A 16,215-nucleotide genomic window follows, 5' to 3' on the forward strand; every position below is an offset into this window, starting at 1 on the left:
AGAATCAAAGAATCAGGCTTGTGGTGAGCGACGGTGCTATATGTTGTAATTTGCAGTTGCCGGGAAGATAGATACGAGAGCCTTATTTTACATTGGCGTGGCGAGGAAGGTTTTACGTGGCGGCCATAATAAATGAAGTCGTTCTCAAGGCTCGCTTGTCGCTTTCATTAAACTTGAAGGAAGGGCGGAGTCACGACGACTATGTGTATGAAGTCTGTATATGCACACCCTTGCCAGTGACGCTCGGAAATAATAAAATATGCGATACATATTCAAGATCTACTACGCAAACTGGCCCAATGTACGAATGAGAATGCTATAAGTTTCGAGAGCTACGGAGTAGTGGAAACTCACCATCATTGCACCAACCACTTTCTCCATTTATTCCAAGTGAAAGACTCCCCGCGCAGCCTGCGCATCAGATCCCCAATTGAGTAAACATAAAGAGGAAGTATATGAATACCACGTACATCACCCACAGCCTGGTCGATCTCCTGGGCAAACAATTCAATGAACTCGTGCATAAGCTGGACGCCTTCCGCACAATCCGGTTCATCGCATTTACTTGCCGCTCCAAATGTAGACGCACAAAACGATAGGTCTGTGACAGTACTGCCAAGAGGCCGATGCTTCAGCGCCTCTTTTGCCTTGTCCATATAGTCGTACCACCACTCGGGAGCATAGAATTCCTGCTTGTCCTCCTCGTGCTCCTCGAATGTCGAAGTTGTTCCATAAATAGGCTTTACATCGTGGATAGTGATGATAATCTGACAGTCGCAATTTTTCGTGTCGGAGGCTAGCGGGATAGCGGATATGGCTTTGACCCACGCCCAGTCGTCGGCGAGGCCCACGGCTTTCTCCCTGCATAAACGGTGGAAAGCATGGAGGTGTTGAAGTTGTGTTCCCGTGATGAGGTCGAGTTCCGGAGAACGACCAAGGTCGGACAGTGGATTTTGTAGCGTGATCTTTGCCGCGGTAATGACGAGGTCCGTAAGTCGATGACGATATCCGAATGCATAGGCCGCCACAACGTCTTGTGATGCTTTGTCGACGAGTGCGTCCGCGATGTGCGGAAGCATACGGTCCATCTCGTACTTCTCCGCAGCTTCGTAAGCCAGGGTGAGGTCGCGGAATTGTTTCACAATTGGAGGAGGTACAGGGTAGCAGAAAGACAGGAGTATGTGCAAGGTACGTCCATTTTCGGAGACCGGGACAATGGGCAGTCCATCGTTGACCTCTTGAATGCTTCTGGCAGCAGCACCCTTGGGAAGAGAGAACATGGTTCGAAAGAAGGGAGAGGCGAGCGATAGAATAAGAGTGTGGACTCGGAAGTCAACATCGTTCGAGGATCGCAGAATGCAATCGGCATCGGAGGAATCGAAGGGATATCCTGGTATTTGACGATTGGTGGGCTGCTCTTCCGCTCCGTCAACCTGGGAGTGACGCCTCTTCCCATTCGTCTTCGAGGTGTTAACACTAGCCATGTTGAGTACCTAACGGCGATTTTACTATGATATTACAGGCTAGCGGCCGTGTGAGGTGAGTCAGTTGAAGTCAGCAAACTTAAAGTGCTAGCAGAACGGGTGAAGGGGAATATAAGTAAACGAGTAGAATTTCCTACAAAGATATTGTATGAAAACAAAGAAGTTCTCAGAGCAGTCGAAGCAGAGCCGAAGAGCAGTCAGCGCAGGTAGAGGTATTTTTCGTGATCTTGACGGCGAGATGCGTGTCCGAAAGAGTTTGAAACCGACTGAGCGGTTTTCCCCGTGGCTGACAAATTCTGTTCGGCCCGGATACAACCACTTCGGACGCCACCCGACACACCCTTGTCATGGACTTTGGTTTGGACCTTGTTCTCAGTCTCTCTTCATCGTTTTTGAAAGATATACTTTCAACCGTGGGTCTTGAAAGTCAGCACAACTTAGCCCATGCATTGACACGGCGCCATTCGTATCGCGGTGCCTTTGATTCACGGTGGCCTCGGAACTCAGCTGCGCGCCACACAAAGCCGGACACCGATTATTTTCTATCTAACATATTGGCGAGTTCTCCGGAACCTTGATGATCACATATTTCTTATCACTACCCCTCGACACGATCATAGAAACAATGTCTCATATCTGTCAATAGTATTGCGTAGTCATACCCATCCAGAAGCAAAGGGTCGGATTTGTGGCCCACGAACCTGCGAAAGAACTGAAGGAGAAAAGAGTCCGGGATGTTTGAAGTCTGCGGCCTTGGTTTTGTCAGTACTGGTATCACTTGTCAGCCTGATGCTCCGTGAAGCTTGTTCAAAGGAGTCTGCGTTATTATAGCTCATGGGGGTCGCCATAGTGGCGTTCGACGAAGAACTGCTTATATCGGCGGCCGTGAAACAAGGTTACAACCAAAATGGAGGATAGTGGCCTCGTATACCTTGTTCAACCGCAACTGTTGACCTTCAGACTGAAGAATAGATAAAAAGTGGAGTTTAGAGGACAAAGGTGTCGATGCGAGGACTGGATCCGAAGACAGTCACCCACATCACGCCAGCATACGGCCTTCGTGTCTCGAGACTAGTTCTTAGATATGACCTCGCTATTCGTCTCTGTGGGCGCGTATCTAGAGCGTATTCGGGCTCTTCAATTGACCGGGGTAATTTGTTCTGAGTGTCGAATTGAGGCATGTGGAGACAGTGACAAACTCACTACCATTTTTCGGTACCACGCTTGTTGGTTCCACCGGATGGCAAGTCGAATGAATGGCCCATACCAGTGTCTACTGGTGATAAAATCTGAGTCGCCTTTGCATGACATACAGTCGCACCTCTCGATCTGCACTAGTCAAAATCCATCAGTGACTCCATCTATCGAGCGTTCAGGCGCATCATTCATGATCATCAAACAAAAGCTCATGATAGGTTCCAAACATACTCCAATTATTGCTCTTCATCACGAATATATTTCGAGAGTGCTGACAAAGGAAGTTGCTTTTGATCTGAGAGCCGAGAGCTCATCATGACCGTGTCACACCACAAACTCGAACAATCAACCCCTCGAACAGGCAATGTTGCAGGAGTGAAACGAAAGATTCGGCCCTTACTTTCTGGTTCATCATGCATCCACGCCCTAGCAGATTTACTCGGATCACGGAGGGACTAGATGAGAATAAAAGATGCAGCGATGGTACGTGCGTCTGAAGAATAACGAGCATACGGTCGTTCCATAGATCAATCACGACGGACCACACAGAGGTTTAAAATAATAAGTCTAATCCAATAACAGCTAGACTTCCAACATTTCGGAAGGCAGTGGACGGGACGTTCGACAGCCTCCATGAACGTCTGCACTTGGAGGTCCGAACCCTGTAAGGCCATTAGACTGACGGCGTCGGAGATGCTAACACATTCAACGGACACCCTATGGCCGTCCAACATTCTTCACCAGAGTTTGAGCAAGCGAGATACTATAACATGTATAGATGGTAGCAAGTTAACGCCTGGCAATACAAGATCTTCACGCTTGTGGTACCAAGGCCACATGGTGTGTTGGCGTGGCGTGAGCAGGAACGGCCAAAACAATCAAATCCGTATGAAGTGATGGCCGCCATCGATGATAGAAGCTTGTCCAAGGTACACTGAGCGGAGGGAAAGGGTCTATAGCGTTCATCATGCGTACCTTGCTTCTGCGAGCTCAGCGGAAGCTCATGCCACTTACAAGGCACGTAGACGGCGCTGACGCGGAAAACCCAAGCCAGATTAATATGCGAGAGAAGTGCTGAGCGAGCAAGTGGAGAGCCGAGGCAGACGTCCAAGACAACCTGTTGGAGGGCAGAGCACGACTTCGACGCATCCGCCATTCGCGAAGTCCACAACCGCACTATAACCGAGCGAGCGCCGGGATGGCGACGAGGTTTGTGATATGCAGAATTGCACAGCCCACCTCAGAAAATGACAGGTCGTTGACGAGGTAGCGCGACAAGAGAAAGAGAGCGGTGTAAATCTCAAGCATGTCTTGTCTGCTCGATGTGCAGTCAGTATGTCGGTTCGGATTTCGTGGGCAAGAAAGTCGAAGACAAAGAGAGGAACAGGTAGAGTTGTTTTTATTTGAGGTACCCGTAGCAATTTTTGAACCTGTCGGCCATCAGATCAGAAGAGAATGGAGGAGCGACAATTTTGCCAGCAATTTAGCGAGAGAATGTGGGCTTGACAACAGTGGTATCGCCATGGAGAGATTGATATCGCCGTGGTTACGCCACTTATATCGCAGCCAATCGAAATTTCGAATTCTGGAAGCCGGATGCGGTAATAGGTCCTAACAAGCCGATACAAGAACAGCGGCCACTCATTGCCTTGTCCTTTTGTACTCTCCCCTTGTTCCTCTTCCCCCACACACCTTCTTCCCTGCCACATAGCACTCGCCGTGTGACGACCTCGACGACATGTCTGACGCTACGAAAAAGTCCAAGCATGCTCACGCTGCGTCGCAGGCCGCGCAGCCTGCACCTAGGAAAGTGCGATTCAATGTTGGTGCGTGGTAGTCAGTCTTCATGAATGGTGATACGGCAGTGTTGACCAGGGCATCATCTTTTCAGGTACTCAATACCAAGTGCTAGACGTCGTGGGTGAAGGCGCGTACGGTATCGTTTGTTCGGCCGTACACAGGCCCAGCGGGCGGAAGGTCGCGATCAAGAAGATCATGCCCTTCGACCATTCGATGTTTTGCCTGCGGACCCTTCGTGAGTTAAAGCTTTTGAAGTTCCTGAGCGAGGCGGGTGTCAGTGAGAACGTGAGTCCACCCTATCTCTTTGTCATACTGGGGTGATCGTGGTTTGTGCTACCACGGATCCGCGTGTGGCTCGTTGGTACGGTACCTGGGAAACGCTATTCCGTCGTTCCCAGCGGGTCAAGCCGCGTTCTGCTTCATCGATGTTAGCAGAAGAATGGGGTGTACATGTGTGGCGCCAGTCATCCATTCGTCCATTTACTTACTCTGAATCACCCAGATCATCTCGATTCTCGACATTATCAAACCCCCGTCGCTAGACGCGTTCAAGGAAGTCTACTGTGTGTACCTGTGCTCTGAATCATGCAAATATACTCACCATCTTCCGTACATCTAGTGATCCAAGAATTGATGGAGACCGATATGCACCGCGTCATCCGAACGCAGGATCTCTCTGATGACCATGCCCAATATTTTGTATATCAAACGCTTCGGGCGCTCAAAGCCCTTCATTCCGCCGATGTCATTCATCGAGACCTGAAGCCGTCCAATCTTCTCTTGAACGCAAACTGCGATCTCAAGGTTTGCGATTTCGGTTTGGCCAGGAGCGTGAAGACCGCGGAGCCTTCTGGGACTGAGACCGGTTTCATGACCGAGTATGTGGCGACACGGTGGTATAGGGCCCCGGAAATCATGTTGACGTTCAAACAGTACACAAAGGTAGCCACACTCGTCCCTCGTGAATTGCGACTGCAGTCTGTGGGTCGTCATGCTAACTGCGCATATTGATTCTAGGCAATCGATGTATGGTCCGTAGGATGCATTCTTGCCGAGATGCTCTCGGGCAAGCCCCTATTCCCTGGACGCGACTATCACCACCAACTTACACTTATCCTCGATGTTCTTGGAACACCCACCCTGGACGAGTTCTACGCCATTACAACGAGAAGGTCGAGGGACTACATCAGGGCGCTTCCATTCCGGAAAAAGAAGCCTTTCAGCCAGTTGTTCCCGAACGCCAACCCGAACGCTATCGACTTTTTGACGAAGACTCTGGTACGTCTTTCTACGTCCACTGTTCGGGAACCCCTTACTGATTGTGACTTCGGTAGACATTTGATCCCAAGAAGCGGATAACTGTCGAGCAGGCTTTGGCCCACCCTTACCTTGAGGCATACGTATGTTGTCCTTCGCCCGTTCTCGCTGTTTGTTTGTGCTCATGAACCACATTGAATAGCACGACCCAGATGACGAGCCCGTTGCCCCTCCTCTCGATCCCGAATTCTTCGAATTTGATCGTGCGTCTCTGCCCCTGTCATGTCAACCGTAGACGTCGTCTTATGATTTGTTCTCTATGACAGTGCACAAGGATGATATCAGCAGAGAACAACTCAAGGAACTTCTCTACGAAGAGATCATGAGTTTTACACCCGTCGTGATGACCTCGTCATAAAATGACCCCTCCAGCTCGTACCTCCACCGCCACCCTCGGTCGCACTCTTCACTCCATCACGCCTGCATCGATCATGGAACGGATTTCGCTGCATCGCAGCTTGGTGTATATTTCGCTGTTTTACCCGGACTTCATGATGTTATCGCTCTCAACTCAACAAATCAACAACGCTCATACCGAGCCATCAAGTACTTCTTTACGCCTCCTATCACTCGCAATTCCACTTCTCCTTCGCTCTAGTTCCTACGTTCTATTGTTTTATATATTTGTGTCTTAATAGACCTTCAGGTTATCGTATTCGTCCCGCGTCCCCCACCTCCGTCGCTTTATTCATCCTTCTGCAACTGTGCATCGCCAAGCTCATTGGGAAGTTGTTGAACGTCTTTTATACCATACTTGAACAAACCTTTTTCCCGTCCTGCCCCGTTTCATTTCGTCCTGTCTCGTCTCATGTCGTGTTATTGTCTTGTTCGTCCGAGGCTCCTTGGCTATTCTGACGTGTGTGCATTATACTTTCGAGTCTGGCGATATGGATACGTGGAATTGGGTCTCGCTTGTGAATGTCCTCCTGTTTCTGGAAATGGACCTTGGGACGAGCGCAAGCTTTCGACGTTACTATGGATGACCCAGATTTGCAAGATGACCCAGATATGCAATATCGACAAAGATAAATTCCCCTACGCCTGTCCACTCATACTTCTGTCTTGAGAAAAATTGTGTACACTTGGGTGTGCTATATCTACCGCACAGCAAAGTATCTTGTCGATAGTGCGAGTTTGTGGAAGTGGAGAAAAGCAGAATCGTCTCGAATGGCACCTTTTCTGGCGGGGAGATTCTTGCATTGGGTCCCCTGGAGCCATATGACCGCGCAAAATCGTACAATTAATTGCAGGGGTCAGGTGGACCATTCAATACAGCGTCGGCCATATATTGCACGCACTTTCGTTCAGCATGGGCCTTCGACGCTGTCGACGACGACCGTGAATGCAAGAAGCGGAGCTTGAATTTCTCGGAAACGCTCCGAATGGCAGGGATCGGGCTTGCAAATCTCGTGAGAAATCTTGCATATCCCGGTCAAACCAGCTCCTTCACCGGCATGTCTCTGGCAGTCTTGTCCTCTGCACAAAAAAATATCTGAGTACATAGACCTTTAGAACACATGTACAATAGATCGTATGCCAGGTTTTATGCGTATCCGAGTGGTTTTCATGGGATAGTAGTGTGCAATGCAAAATCTTGCAAATCTGGGTCATCCATAGTATGTACGTATACGACTGTCACTGCGAATCTGACCGGTGCAGCTAGACGTAGATGTAGTCGGGTGTACTGTACTACTATTTCGATCGGATGCCATGGTCACACGTCACAGACCCCCCATGGCATTCATAGACTCTCCACATGGTTCATTGTCCTTTGGGTAAGCTTCTGGCAGTATTAGATCCTTGCTTTGCGAGGATACGCTGTGCTTTGTTGACATTTGGGGATAAGACGCTGACGCCACCGTAGAGGGCCACAAAGAGTCGTTCTATTTTTAGCGAAGTAACGCCACGCCGCTAAGAGCAGATGACTCTCTCTGTTTTTGCTCGATAGAGTCAGTGGGTAACCATGAACCTCCAGGGAAGGTAGTTATGGTCTTCCTAAAAGTACTCACCTTTGCGCCCTATAGCATGCACAAAGCGAACCTCATTGTTGGAAGTCCAGAAAGTGATGGAATTCCTCCGTCTCGTCGCTTAGGGTAGAGTCTAGACAAGCGAATCGCTCTTGGCTTGGTTCTTGTTCCCTCGCAGCTCCGTACGTCCTTGCGCTCCTTGTCTGCTAAAGACACTCACCAATTGACAACATCCCTATCCTCGCAGATCCTCGCCTCACTAGTACGATGTCCGACTCTTCTAACAATTTGCAGCCTATAGTACCGTCCGATTCCGACAACCGACCTCAGGCTCTGAGAGTCACAGGCACTCTCATGCCTAACAACTCTTTTGACCGCCTTGCGACGGAGCTCTTGCTTCATATACAAAGCTTCATAGGCTACGAATACATATGGGACCATATCTGCTTCGCCTTTACTTGCAGGCGCTTCAAGAGCCTCTACCCGGACGACAAATGGCAAGACCTCCTTCGTCTCGGCGGTTACGGGAAGCCTCTCAATCTCGAATGGCTCAAGAGACACCATCTCCCAGGTGAGAACAGCTGGGAGGACCTCGCGATATCAATAGCGCGACACATGGTGTCTTGTTCGTTCGGCCCTTGTGGCGAGTATTATGGTAGACCTTATTTTTTTCAACGCAAGCCCGACGCCGGCTACTACGAACCCGAAGGTTGGTCGTTTGAGGTTTCATTACACATGGAGCTTTGTCTAATGCAACCGATCTATCCAGTCCATGGTTCCTGCTATCCTTTGTTGACCAAAACTGATGTCGAGAAGGGAAATATCAAGTGCAAAGGCTTCTGTGCTTCATCCGTCTTCGCGTGGAATGGCTCTACGAGAGAAATTGCGGGGATAATCGACGACTATGCACGCACTCGCGACGACGAAGTTATCCTCTGGAAGTACGCTGAGGCCGCCTGCAAGTTCGCCACGGATCCTCCCGTGACCGAGCTCACGATCATGGTCTTGGGTATTCTCGAGGTGGATATCGTCAATCCGGATGGAGTCACGGTCTTTGATTGTCTGAAGCAGATCTACGACTAGTATGTTCTTGTTTTATCCAATCGTGCGATATGGCCTGTGGAAAAACTGACTGTGGTTTCTTACCGGGGTGCTCCTCAGTGGGGACGAGTGGGACTTCGATATCGATAATATACCCTATATCTACGAAGATTATGTCGACCGCTTCGAGAAGATGTCCGAGTTCGACTTTTTGAGAGACACAACTGTAGGGCAAGCCATCGATTTCCTATACGAATGGCGTCAGTCACAGTAGGTGATGATGTTGCTCAGGAATGTCCTTTGCTAATGGGTGTTTCCAGAGCCGCCTCTGAGCAAAATGATCAAGGCCTTGCAGAGCTTATTCAACAGATTGATCTTTTCTGCTATATGATTCCCCCTGCATGTTACCCTGTACCTCTCCTACATGCCACACAAACGATTCTCCATGCGTTTCGCGGCATTGCGTGGGTCACCTTCTTTCCGGCTTCCGTTCTCGTCTGACAACTTCACTTTGCACAAACAGGCCAGTCTCCCAGTGGACCACATTACGAGACTTCTTGAAGTGGTGCGAACGCTTGGGACCTACGGTGACAGAATCGCAGTGGTATACGACGTTAGACTACAACTTATGCTGGTCTGACCTGTTGCGCAATTGGTACGTTTGCCCAGATGGTCGAAATCTTCGTCATGACATTCACTTTCGAACACGCAGCTGTTTTATTCGAATTTGGCAGTCTGAGCCTGGATCCACGACATTTATTTCAGAATGGAGATATAACTCGAGGTACTTTGACTCGGAGAACGAGGAGTTCTGATGCGGGCCTTGGCTCATATGGATACGTCCGTACCATTGAAGAAGCTACCGTCGTCTATGTAATTTTACCAAATGGCTTTCACCGGGCCAGTTGTATGCACGGTGAAGGAGGAAATCTTTATAGGTTTGGGGGGTGCCACGCACTTGCTTTCTTGCTTCAATGGCCTTACTATCATACATATTGAGTCTAATACACTTTGCCGTTCTTTGCATCGGAGCCCGCACTTCTACTTAGATAAAGGCTGGGGACCTTTCGTGTAAGTTCCATGGAAATGGTGTGTGAATTTCTGGCATGAGCTCGAGCTCTGACCTGAGGGAAAGTGGGACTCAGTGCCAAAAGGCAGAGTAGACGGGATTTCAACCGGGCAAGCGAGGATCATCGATCATCTGTTGTGAGTGGCGCTCGCCACCTACTAGACGCATGACGTAGGCTGTTTGGCTAAAGCCTCTAATCCAAACAACAGGCCTCGTGTTTACGGTTGCATGCAGCGCGGCTTTAGTGTCGAGACAGTCTGTCCTCAGAGAGACAGCTTGTCATGACCTCGCAGGCTGCTTGCAAAGAGAGCGCATCTATAAGTTCCTTTGAACGTCTTCCCACCGAGCTCTTGCTCATTATTCGCAATTTCATCGGATATCACTGTCTATCCGACCACATCTGCTTTGCGTTTACTTGTACTCGTCTCAAGACCTTATATCCGAGCGACAAATGGCAGGATCTCCTACGACTTGGCGGTCATGGAAAACCTCTCGACATTGGTTGGCTCCAACGGCATCATCTCCCGGGCCACAACATTTGGGAAGACCTCGCGATTGCGATCGCACGACACACGCGCTCGTGTAAATTTGATCCGTGTAACTCATACTTTTCGGACTGTACGTGTCTCCTGACATTTCTCAAACACCTTTCACTGACGTAAATGCGGCAGTTGAAACTCCTTACTACGAGCCGGAAGGTCGATAGTCGTTATTCTCGGTGCATCACTGTGCTCGCTAACGTCAAATTTGTTTATAGTGCATAGTGGTCAAGATTACCGTATATATTCTGCAGCGGAGGTGGAAGCTGGGAGGATAGGATGTCAAGTATTTGGTGTATCCGCAGAGCTCGAGACAGACTATTTTCCAAGCCCTGTTATAGCGACACTTTTCGATATCTGGAGTAAAGATCAGGTAACGCTCTGGGATCACGCGGAGGCAGCTTGTGCCTTCGCTACGATTCCGCCTGTGACCGAGATGAAGATCTTGGTCATGAACAAGCTGGAAATCAGCGTCGTGAATCCTGACGGGGTGACTATTCTGGATTGCATAACGGAGTTGCACCAAGAGTACGTCCAACCCTCCCTCTTTATCACCAGGCTCTGTCTCGTTCTGATCTTTGGGTACGGACGTTTAGCCTGGTTGATTGGGAGATAGACCTAGAAGATCTCAGGGACGTGTATACCGAATACAGCGGAGCCTTCTACAGAATGGAGCAGTTCGACTTTTTAAGAGACACGTTAGTGAAAGATGGCATTCAATTCCTTGTCGCTTGGTGTCGGTGAGTGTATATGTCGTGCCTTCTAGTTACCTAAGGCATTCACTCACGACCCATGGTAGAAAAGCAACAAAGGACCAAAGCAATATTAGCTTTGTCCAAGAGATATTGCGTATTTGCAAAGAAATTCCTCAGACTTGGTGGAATGACTCTCTACTAGATGTGCCATTACCCAATCTCGGTGGAGATGCGTGAGTGCTTCGTCCATTACTGAGGATCTATGCTATTCGCTTACTTGAGGACCATCGCACGACCGACTCTTCAGGCCACCAACGCAATTGCAGACCATCAACGAGATCGTCGAGTGGACACAACGCCTCGGCCCATCTGTCACAACGACGGAGTGGTGGAAAACCTTGGATGACAACCGTCTTTGGCATGATTTACTCTCTGGATGGTATGTCTATCGAACAAACCACTCTTCAGGTAATGAATTATTTCTGACCTGCATCTAGTTGGTTGAACGGCCTGAGGCAGATCGCGCCGGGTTCGACTACTTTCAGCGCCAGATGGCAAGATGGGCGCAGCGAATTAGTATAGATCTCATCTACCATATACTTCTCCGTATCAGTAAAACCCACAAGCTTTATGAGCCAGCAATACATTGTCGCCCGAGATGCACGCAAAGAACGTTAGCTAGGAGAAAAGGAGGCCAGCCGGGCCCGATCCTGATGTGGCGTGTCCCACTACCCCACGCAAGTACTGTTTAAATCACAGTCCAATGGACAATGAGTATATGTTATTTTTCCTCACGTTCATGCTCGGCAATGACGCAGTGGTGTGCCCATCGGTGTTTGCTGGCACACTTCTGAGGGCGAGTGAACATTCTTCGATGAGTTGGCGAAGGACTTGTGTAAATTCTGTCTCGATTACTTTTACAAGCAATATCGCACGTTAAAGGTATCAGGGCTGTGTGTTAAAACCGCCTCCCTCTATTTCGAGCTCGAATCGAGCCGATCCTGGGTTAATTGGATTCATCCCGAAGATCTTGCTATCGTACTGGGTTCAGTCAAAGGGCATGAATGAGAGAGGGTTGAACTTACACGTCCTGTAGCATATCTCCCCACGTTGTCAGCGCTTCGAACTCTGGGAAATGCTGATTTTTGACGAGCGATGGAAGGTATTTGCGTATCCAGGAAGTCAGGTCTCCGACAGTGGGAAATTGGCCCACTCTGACAGATGTAGCATACTTGAGTTACTAGAATCACTGAGGAGAGTTGGTAAGGAGCCAGACCCACAGTTTGTCTGATTCGTCCGGGATGCTGAAGGCTTGCAGAATCGGGTTCGAGTGCAATGACTCGGGCACAAGGTTGATGACTCGGTTGACTTCGTCGACGGACGAGGGATGGGTTTTGACCCTGTGTAATAACACGATGCTCGGTTAGTCACACTGATGAAGTGGCTGAATCGGGAGGGGGGAGCACTGTTAATGCCGTGATAAACGTACATTTCGCGAAGGACTTTAATAACATCACCGACCTCGACGTATTCGTCCATCCGGTGCAAGCATTTGAGTCGAGGTACGAAGGTCCAGTTGGCGTATATGTCGATGAGATCGGTAATGGCGAGCGGTACCCCCACAAACCTACGAACGTGACATCAGATACTCATCAACGCGCAGTGGCCACAGACCCTGAGAGCAAGGACGACATACTTGTGATATATCCCAATCATACAGTCCCATATAGTAACTCCGTCAGGATTGGCGACACGGATCTGGACTTGAGACAGAACCTCTATGGTAAGTTCATTGAGTGGAGGCCATGTCGCAAATTGGAATGCTGCCGCTGTATGAGAACGAGAAGTATGGAAGTCTTCGGTATCGGTGGACTTGTCCGAGAGGGGCCAAAAGGCTGCGAGCGTGAAGGGGTGTTTGCCGAGCCAGTCGATTGCAAAGGGTATGGAGAACGAGGTGCATTCCAGTTTTCGTTCCTCGATTATTCCAGGGGAAAAGATTTGGGAGTCAATCCTTCCTTCTTCGAAACACAAATATGCACATTTAGCAAACGATGATATGCTTGGTAGATGAAATATGGCTACCTTGACCTATGGAGAAAATCCTATCCCCTGCGTCACTGCATGAGAATGGTGCCGAATTAGACGGCTATGAACGGCACTGACGTATATCTTCTATGTATGGCACATCGTCGATTTTTAAGCATTGTCGCAAAGCAAACGCGACAGTACCCCATGTGGCGCCGCATAAGAAAGGGTTTCCCGGCCAGTCTTTAGTTACTCGACCTTTACCAAACTTACACCTGCGTAGAGCAGCTTTCCAATCGTCATCGGAGTAGAGAATGTATATTCGCGAACTCGTCGAAGCAAACGATACGTGGTCTCTGAAGTCGGGCCCTAGGTAAGCGCGGACGATGGTCAAGAGTTCGTCTGGGAGGGTTTCTAGTGGGGTAAGCGGTCGCTCAGACATGATGGTAAGAAAGAATGGGAAAGGACAGACGCATCCTCACAAATTCCTGTATCTCAAATGTGGCGCGGTGGAGTTCAAAGACACTAAAAGTGACAGGGCACCTGCACCAAAGAACGCCGGAACCTGCCGGAGCCGGGACCGACAATGAATTTGAGCTCCGACTCAACGCGAGTCATATGGCTTGACGCGTTCATGCACGTGACCGCGACGCGACCGTTACTTTTGACACCTGAGTTTGGAAGACGACACCAACGCCTCTTGCTCTCGACGGCCACCATCCTGCCACCGTCGCCTCTTATCTTGGGATTTTCTTGCTGCTGGGCGAAGCTAACTTGTGCATATACTGTTCCTTTGTTCTAAGCTTTATTGGGACAACAATCTGTTTAAACGTGTCACTTCGAAAATGTTCTCGACACCACATACACCCGGAAATGGGTCCTTCTCTCAGGCATCAACTGCTGACATCAAGCCGGACCTCTCTCTTCTTGATACAAGCCAAGTGTCACATAGTACAGCTCTGGTACAGGCTAAGCTCAATCGCCGCCTTGGACCGGAGTATCTGTCCCAGCGTCCCGCCCCGGGTGGCGGACCAAAATTGACCTATGTCGAAGGCTGGAAGATCGTGTCTCTTGCCAACGAGGTGTTTGGATACAATGGATGGAGCTCTTCTGTTACGAGAATCGAAACGGACTTCATTGATGTGGATCCCGAGACCAGGAGGATCTGTGTAGGAGTGACGGCTATTGTCAAGGTCACGTTGAAGGATGGAAGCTCTCACGAAGATGTTGGATATGGAACAGCAGATAATGTGAAAAGCAAGGGAGCGGCTCTGGACAAGGTGAGCATCAGCCTCACTCTTTTCAACCCAGATATTGAGTGGCGCGTGCTTGCGATCAGGCGAAGAAGGAAGCTGTAACGGACGCTACCAAGCGCGCCTTAAAGAATTTTGGGAGCCTTCTTGGCTTGTGTCTATACGAGAAGGCATATACCCAGGAGGTCGTCAAAATCAAAGTTCCGCCGGTAAGAATTACATTATTTTGCGCGCACGTTTGCTTCCCGTGTGGCCCATCCTCTCATCCTCGCTGACTGGCGTATGCTTGTAGCCGAAATTCGACAGAGACGATCTGCATCGTCGCCCTGAGATTGAAATGTCTCCCAATACCTCAAGGTCCATCTCTTCCCCTGGTGCAGGCTCTGCCAACGGCGCCTCTTCTTATACGGCTAATAGCAACTCCAACGTCAATTCCAACAATGTTCTTACACGACCTGCCAATGCCCTTCCTTCCCATATGCGTGCACAATCCACCACTTCGAATTACACCAACACCAACTCCGGTTCTCCAGGGCCCCATTCCAATTCAAACTGGAAAGGAAAAACACCGCAGACTCCAGCTTCAGGCTCTACCTCTGTCCCCGGAAGAACAGGACTGAACACACCTGGTCAAACCCCTGCCGACCAGAATCAAAAACAAGTTATGCCACCGCCTGGCCCACCGCCTGGGAAACCACCAGTCCAGGCGCCCCCCAATCATCCTCCTATCTCTTCGCATCGCATCCCTCCACTTCCTAACGTCAATTATGCTCACAACGCGACCTCGAATGGTGCTACGACTGAACGTGAACGCCGAGTTTCATTCGCACCTACGGGACCAGACTCAGTTCAACGTTCAATACCGTCGACATCTTCTGTCACTCCTGCCTCCGCCACAACCAATACTTTCACCGGCCACCGCGTTGCTTCGACGAGTAGAAGCGAAAAGGAACTGGAATCAGCCCCAGAAGACTCGTTCTTCACGTCCGACGACGACGCACTTCTCGCTGCCTTCGATATGGGGGAGGTGGATGCGCTGATGCAGAAGGTCAATAAACCAGCTTCCACGACCGTCGACGATACCGCTGGCTCTACCGCGAACTCGAATGGCGCGAGAGCAGAGACCGCCAATTTAGGTGGTGGGAGAGCTGGAGCAAGCACTGATGTCTCTGGAAGCTCGTCGAGTGCAGGTGCACCAGCACCTTCGAGTACACCTCCTGTTGGAGGCTTCAGATTCCCGAAGGATAATAATGTTGGGCCGGTTTGTCTCTTTCTCTCCGTATCTTCGGCGCGACCTGGCTGATCACTATTCTTCACAGGCCACAGTGCGTCCGATGAACCCGCCGATCAATCAAACCCGTCGGCATGGACCCTCTTCCAGCTCCGCCGCCACCAAACTTGAGCATAGTACTGCCGGGGTGAAGAGGAGCGCAGACGCGATGAGCAGCGGATCGAATAGTGCGATGCAGTACGTCACATCCTCTCTCGCCCTCATGCTTAGCTAGGGTGACTATCTTAGCCTTCACAGGAATGGACGTCGAACCCCCATGGGGCTAGCTCAGCAAGGCCATGGCCAAGGTCAAGGTCAAGTCAGCGGAGGTCCGACCAGCAATGGCCGGAAGCCTCTCACGAACATCATACTTGAGAGTCGAGCGGAATTCTCGACGGGCGGGGGCGATGCGAAGAGAATAAAGCGGTAATCTTTCCGGGTACCTGTCCTCGCGATTCGAACCTACCACTTCCATGGACCGGAATTTGCTCGGTGGGACACGTAAGGCTGATTCGGCCTTCTGATGCTAAAACTTTCTTGGGGGTTACGGGATGTATC

The 16,215-nt window shown here is 49.9% G+C and overlaps 6 protein-coding genes across 6 annotated transcripts; 4 read left to right on the forward strand and 2 right to left on the reverse strand.

Moving 5' to 3' along the window:
* Positions 1-232: 232 nt before the first annotated feature.
* On the reverse strand, positions 233-1,685 carry STEHIDRAFT_119605 (uncharacterized protein). The gene is made up of 4 exons (XM_007301689.1): positions 1,622-1,685; positions 471-1,523; positions 355-411; positions 233-291 (listed from the first exon to the last, which is right to left on the reverse strand). The coding sequence occupies exons 2-3, from the start codon at positions 1,482-1,484 to the stop codon at positions 382-384; spliced, it is 1,044 nt and encodes a 347-aa protein (XP_007301751.1). The 5' UTR covers positions 1,485-1,523; positions 1,622-1,685; the 3' UTR covers positions 233-291; positions 355-381.
* A 2,671-nt stretch (positions 1,686-4,356) lies between these two features.
* Positions 4,357-6,722, forward strand: STEHIDRAFT_75559 (mitogen-activated protein kinase). The gene is made up of 8 exons (XM_007301532.1): positions 4,357-4,507; positions 4,573-4,766; positions 4,984-5,044; positions 5,101-5,423; positions 5,499-5,759; positions 5,816-5,881; positions 5,941-6,001; positions 6,065-6,722. Exons 1-8 carry the CDS (start codon positions 4,420-4,422, stop codon positions 6,154-6,156), a joined length of 1,146 nt encoding a protein of 381 aa, XP_007301594.1. The 5' UTR covers positions 4,357-4,419; the 3' UTR covers positions 6,157-6,722.
* A 1,309-nt stretch (positions 6,723-8,031) lies between these two features.
* STEHIDRAFT_145652 (uncharacterized protein) lies at positions 8,032-9,626 on the forward strand (the record flags this gene model as incomplete). Its single annotated transcript, XM_007301690.1, has 6 exons — positions 8,032-8,474; positions 8,535-8,847; positions 8,927-9,076; positions 9,127-9,270; positions 9,330-9,461; positions 9,519-9,626. Coding segments are annotated over 6 exons (1,285 nt in total), but the record flags the coding sequence as incomplete, so codon positions are not given.
* A 517-nt stretch (positions 9,627-10,143) lies between these two features.
* Positions 10,144-11,754, forward strand: STEHIDRAFT_145653 (uncharacterized protein). Its single transcript, XM_007301691.1, has 7 exons — positions 10,144-10,493; positions 10,547-10,573; positions 10,633-10,942; positions 11,011-11,154; positions 11,214-11,342; positions 11,417-11,548; positions 11,607-11,754. Exons 1-7 carry the CDS (start codon positions 10,157-10,159, stop codon positions 11,689-11,691), a joined length of 1,164 nt encoding a protein of 387 aa, XP_007301753.1. The 5' UTR covers positions 10,144-10,156; the 3' UTR covers positions 11,692-11,754.
* A 215-nt stretch (positions 11,755-11,969) lies between these two features.
* On the reverse strand, positions 11,970-13,399 carry STEHIDRAFT_119609 (uncharacterized protein). Its single transcript, XM_007301692.1, has 7 exons — positions 13,273-13,399; positions 13,192-13,202; positions 12,806-13,127; positions 12,599-12,736; positions 12,390-12,509; positions 12,195-12,323; positions 11,970-12,142 (listed from the first exon to the last, which is right to left on the reverse strand). The coding sequence occupies exons 1-7, from the start codon at positions 13,311-13,313 to the stop codon at positions 12,055-12,057; spliced, it is 849 nt and encodes a 282-aa protein (XP_007301754.1). The 5' UTR covers positions 13,314-13,399; the 3' UTR covers positions 11,970-12,054.
* Positions 13,400-13,979: 580 nt separating this feature from the next.
* On the forward strand, positions 13,980-14,662 carry STEHIDRAFT_53324 (uncharacterized protein; the record flags this gene model as incomplete). Its single annotated transcript, XM_007301491.1, has 2 exons — positions 13,980-14,414; positions 14,474-14,662. The coding sequence occupies 2 exons, from the start codon at positions 13,980-13,982 to the stop codon at positions 14,660-14,662; spliced, it is 624 nt and encodes a 207-aa protein (XP_007301553.1).
* Positions 14,663-16,215: the final 1,553 nt, after the last annotated feature.

Source organism: Stereum hirsutum (assembly GCF_000264905.1).
Source record: "Stereum hirsutum FP-91666 SS1 unplaced genomic scaffold STEHIscaffold_4, whole genome shotgun sequence".
Taxonomy (NCBI): domain Eukaryota; kingdom Fungi; phylum Basidiomycota; class Agaricomycetes; order Russulales; family Stereaceae; genus Stereum; species Stereum hirsutum.

Coding starts and splice junctions, on each gene's coding strand:
- STEHIDRAFT_119605 (XM_007301689.1), bottom strand. CDS start 1,484: ATGGCTAGTGTTAACACCTCGAAGACGAATGGGAAGAGGCGTCACTCC. Junction 412..470: donor TCGACCAGGCTGTGGGTGAT/GTACGTGGTATT, acceptor TCTGATGCGCAG/GCTGCGCGGGGAGTCTTTCA.
- STEHIDRAFT_75559 (XM_007301532.1), top strand. CDS start 4,420: ATGTCTGACGCTACGAAAAAGTCCAAGCATGCTCACGCTGCGTCGCAG. Junction 4,508..4,572: donor GAAAGTGCGATTCAATGTTG/GTGCGTGGTAGT, acceptor TCATCTTTTCAG/GTACTCAATACCAAGTGCTA. Junction 5,882..5,940: donor ACCCTTACCTTGAGGCATAC/GTATGTTGTCCT, acceptor CACATTGAATAG/CACGACCCAGATGACGAGCC.
- STEHIDRAFT_145653 (XM_007301691.1), top strand. CDS start 10,157: ATGACCTCGCAGGCTGCTTGCAAAGAGAGCGCATCTATAAGTTCCTTT. Junction 10,574..10,632: donor TCCTTACTACGAGCCGGAAG/GTCGATAGTCGT, acceptor ATTTGTTTATAG/TGCATAGTGGTCAAGATTAC. Junction 10,943..11,010: donor ATAACGGAGTTGCACCAAGA/GTACGTCCAACC, acceptor ACGGACGTTTAG/CCTGGTTGATTGGGAGATAG.
- STEHIDRAFT_119609 (XM_007301692.1), bottom strand. CDS start 13,313: ATGCTTAAAAATCGACGATGTGCCATACATAGAAGATATAC. Junction 12,510..12,598: donor ATTAAAGTCCTTCGCGAAAT/GTACGTTTATCA, acceptor GTTATTACACAG/GGTCAAAACCCATCCCTCGT. Junction 12,324..12,389: donor CCGGACGAATCAGACAAACT/GTGGGTCTGGCT, acceptor TACATCTGTCAG/AGTGGGCCAATTTCCCACTG.